The sequence below is a fragment of the Camelus dromedarius genome, chromosome 12 (genome assembly GCF_036321535.1).
Source record: "Camelus dromedarius isolate mCamDro1 chromosome 12, mCamDro1.pat, whole genome shotgun sequence".
NCBI classification, from domain to species: domain Eukaryota; kingdom Metazoa; phylum Chordata; class Mammalia; order Artiodactyla; family Camelidae; genus Camelus; species Camelus dromedarius.
In genome coordinates, this window is record NC_087447.1 from 44,887,650 (window position 1) to 44,892,270 (window position 4,621).

The 4,621-nt window shown below is 46.1% G+C and overlaps 1 protein-coding gene across 1 annotated transcript; it reads left to right on the forward strand.

Annotated features, from left to right (window-relative positions):
- The first annotated feature begins 3,252 nt into the window (after positions 1–3,252).
- Positions 3,253–4,238, forward strand: LOC105097991 (olfactory receptor 52L1). The gene is given in 1 exon segment (XM_010990621.2): positions 3,253–4,238. A coding segment is annotated over 1 exon segment (954 nt). The 5' UTR covers positions 3,253–3,284.
- The last annotated feature ends 383 nt before the right edge of the window (positions 4,239–4,621 follow it).

The window sequence follows — 4,621 nt, forward strand, 5'->3', positions numbered from 1 at the left end:
AAAAGTAACTTTGAGTGAGTTAGCTCTCTTTGTCCAAGGGAGACTGACTTGATTGTGGGCTTTTAGCAGCCCACACTTGCAGCAGATGGAAGAATGAACACATTTAACCTCAGAGTCTGCTAAAGAATTTCCTGGGACTGAGTTTGACCTATGAATACAGAGCAATGTGAGGTTTCCTAGCCCACTGAGCCTGTGGTTTCCCACACAAGTCATCAGGATGTACAGGCTTGGGGGTGATCATCAACACAGGACAATGTGGGCCCCTTGCTCAGGCACAGTTGCCTTTCCCTTCTCTGTCTCTCTGCCCAACCAGCTCTCCCTGGGGCAGCTTAGCTCTGTGTGCCTCTAGTGATTCCAGAGACTAACTTTAGCTCTGTCCAGGTAGGTCTGTGTGTCTTCTGGGACCTGCCAACCGGTAATAAGAGCTTCCCTGATCAGTGCCTTGTTCATAGTCACCAACCTCTGCCTTGGGGAAGTATCAAGAGTAGACTTGCCTTTCAGAATGAAGATGACAAAACCGGCTAAGAGTTCTTGCATGGTATTTGGAAATGACTATGAAGGTCATTTTCTTGCTGTGGAAAATGAGGTCAGGTTTGGAGCTTATGGTTTTGGGGAAGACTGTTGACAGTGGACTTCTGCCTTCCCCATAGCCCTGGCTTAGGAGTTATTTCTTGGTTGGCTACTATGGCTCTGAGTCTTCTAATATCTCTGGTTTGACTCTTAGTAAATCTATTTCCCTTTATTTCAGAGTAGCTGTTCTCCCCAAAACTAACTGACTGACTCCTCAAAACTAACTCTCTCTTTTCCAATCCCCTTAGCTTCTGCCCTTCAGGTCACACATGCTGTGCGCTAACCTATGAACTTGCAGACACTTCCCAGTGCCATTAAACCTTCATGGTCAGCTGAGGAATTCACAGGGGCCATTAGCATTCTCCTAGGTTGGCATCCTCATCATCACATATGGTGTGTGGAGACAGAGCTGATTTACCTAATTTACCCAAGTCTGGCCAGAGCTACTACTCATCCTTCACATTTTTTGAAAACTTTACCTGCATGGACCTGGGTAATGTGTTTGATTTCCTCTTTGATATTCAGAGATTACAGTTCAGCCCTTCTGGGTACAATATCCTCTTTATCACTTCCAAGCTGGACAGAAGATCACCATGGAGACTCAACCGAGACTCAGAGTGTTTCTGCAGCTGAGCAGAGAGGGCCATGGTGAAATCTTCTTGAGACTGGGAATGTTCTCTCTCTTTTTTAAAGTTCTCTCCATGATTCTGTCTCCCTCAACCCTTTGTGAAGATTGTAAAGCATGCACCCTCAAGAGATAGCCCCAAGACCAGGAGAACAGTGCCCCTGTATCAGGAATATTTTATTCATTGTTTCTGTGTCTCAGATATGACACCTGACCTCTGCCTTGGAGTGTTTGATTTCTGTTTCACCTTCTCCTGGTAGGTCATCACCATGAACTCTCTACTGCTGTGCCCTCCTCCAGTCTCTTTCTGGGTCTCTGCATCTCCCTTTTAGCACTATCGCAAAGTCCATGTCACTGTTAAGAAGATTAAGGAGACAAGGACAGACCACAGCCTACAGAGGAGCTCTCTGCCTGCCGTGACAGAGGCAGCAGCAGAAGTGACCAGTAGTGACCACAGGAGTCCCTCATTTCTGATACACACCTGGAATTCTGTCGTAGCTCTCAGGGCAGAGAGATTCAGTGTGGTTCCTCTGCCATGAGGCACCCAGAATATCACTTAATGCTTTTTGTTTTTTGTTTTAATGGAGGCGCTGGAGATTGAGCCCATGACCTTGTGCGTGCTAAGCACGTGCTGTGCCACTGGGCTACAGTGCCCGCCCATCAGGATACCACCTTAGGTGAGGAGCACTGGGGCTCCCTTAGTGCACCTCTCGTAGGTGCTCCACTTTCTGCTGCAACAGTCCCATCCCTTACGTTCAGTGTCTGCCTTGTCAAGTTCCCATGACTCCTGATTGTTTTATATGCTCAACTGTTTATTTTTAATGTAACCATATAGATTTATTTCTTCACCAGACATTACAGAGTACCAGTTAACTTCTTGCCTTCTGGGACTTGCCCTGGGACTACTATCTTAAGCTAGGCGTAGTCCCTATTTTTTAAGGACTGACACAATAATGAGATGTACAGTGCAAGTTAATCAGTACAATGTGACCTTTATAGGAAAGAAGAGGAGACAAGCCAGGCTGCCTTACAGAATTTGGGGACAGCTTCTGAGAAGAGAGGTTGCTTGGACTGGATTTACATGAATAATTAGGGATGTACAACTTCAATGTTTTTTGCTAATTGACCCCTGCTTTTTGGTCAGAGAGGTAAATATATTTTCATTTTTCGATTCCTGGGAATCAAGTCCCTTCATCTTTTCCCCTAAGAATCACTGAGGGACCACTTGTTGACTTCAGTAATGAATGTTTAATAAACAACTCTAAGCTTTCCCCCTAGACTCACAAACTTCACAGCGCAAAGAAGAGGCAGGTTACTCAGGCACACGCATCTCTGCTTCTCCTTCAACCGCGGAAGTTTGGCTTCACCTTCCATTGCTCTGCTGACACGGCTGCTATCAAAGCAATGGGTGCACAAATGCTCAGCTGTCCTCTGACTTCTCAGCTGACACATGAGAAAGGACCTAATGCGTAGCAGAAGAGAATTAACGTTCTCACTATGTAGGAGGTTAAGCACTGAAATGTGAATTTCGGTAAGATTAAGAGATTCTCCTGGAGGTCTCAATAAAACAGATGTCACTGATACGTGAAGTTATCAGTGGATTTGAATCTGGAAGGAAAACAAAGGCCGGGAGATACGTACCAACCAGGCATTTCAGATTTTGTACCTGCCACGGTCAGAATTTGGGGGCAATATTATAGTCATTGTTGATTTATAAAGAAGACAGTAGGAGTGAACTATAGATGCATAATCCACAAGAACTGAGTCATTCCTGACTCTTTTAATACATGCATATACATATATACCCCCCCTTACATAGAAAAATACAATTATCTCACATTGTGTCTAAGACAGACCCATATACACAAACATATCCAGTTTCAAGGTTTTTGTTTTAATGCTAGGGAGGTTAAACACAGCACTATTTAATTGTTATTGTGGAGATGTTAGAAGCTCTGAAGCATCATGATCAGATACAGGCGCAGCAAAAGTTTGAAACAGAGAAGCATTGGGAAAAAAGAAAATGTATCAGGAATAGAGAAATCATGATTTTGGTTTCTTCTGCCTCTTCTTCCTTTCCAGGCTGTTGATGATGGCTCTGAGTAATTCCAGCTGGAGGCTGCTCCAGCCTTCTTTTTTCCTGATTGGCATCCCAGGTTTAGAGGAAAGCCAGCACTGTATAGCATTGCCGCTGTGTGTCCTTTACCTCCTTGCCCTAGTGGGCAATGTCACCATCCTCTTCACCATCTGGACTGACCCATCCTTGTACCAGCCTATGTACCTCTTTCTGGCCATGCTGTGTGGCATTGACCTGGTTCTGGCCTCCTCCACTGCCCCCAGAACCCTGGCAGTGCTCCTGGTTCATGCCCATGAGATTGGGTACATGGTCTGCCTGATGCAGATGTTCTTCATCCATGCGTTCTCTTCCATGGAGTCAGGTGTCCTTGTGGCCATGGCTCTGGATCGCTACATAGCCATCTGTCACCCTCTGCACCATTCCACCATCCTGCATCCAGGGATCATAGGGCGCATTGGAGTGGCAGTGCTGGTGTGGGGATTACTCCTGCTCCTCCCCTTCCCCATCCTGCTGCAGAGACTTGTCTTCTGTCGGGCCACTGTCATAGGCCATGCCTATTGTGAACACATGGCTGTGGTAAAACTTGCCTGCTCAGAAACCACAGTGAACTGAGATTATGGGTTGGCAGTGGCATTGCTTGTGGTTGGTCTAGACATCCTGGCCATTGGTATTTCTTATGCCCACATCCTCCAGGCAGTGCTGAAGGTACCAGGGGTTGAGGCCCAACTTAAGGCTTTTAGCACATGTGGGTTTCATATTTGTGTCATCTTGGTCTTCTATGTTCCTGGAATGTTCTCCTTCCTCACTTACCGCTTTGGCCATCATGTGCCCCATCACACCCATGTTCTTCTGGCCACACTCTACCTCCTTGTGCCACCTGCTCTCAATCCACTTGTCTATGGGGTAAAGACTCAGCAGATCCGCCAGCGAGTACTCAGGGTGTTATACATAAAAGGATGGGTCTAACACATCCCAGTTATTTTCTTCAGGGGCTCCTGCCAAAGACACTGCCAGGAGCCCATGGTTGGCCTTGGCCATGTGGATAGAGGTCATTCCACAGTGGGAAGTCCTCCTACTCGTAGGAGTCTTATGGCAAAGGACATCATGAGCACTTGGCTCCATAGCTGACTGGCATGTACCTGAGTAGCCGAATTTGTGAATATCTTCCCCATTCTTTCTTTTGCTCCTGATCCCAACACTTTTCTATTCCTTGTGTTGGAGGGATTATAGCTTGGGGAAAAGATGATAGCTTTGGATGTGTTGTTTTTTTCCTGCCTTCTTCCAATAACTGATCATTCAACATCATCTGGAATGGGAGTAAAAAGTCGTAACTTTTGCCAGGTTTTAGT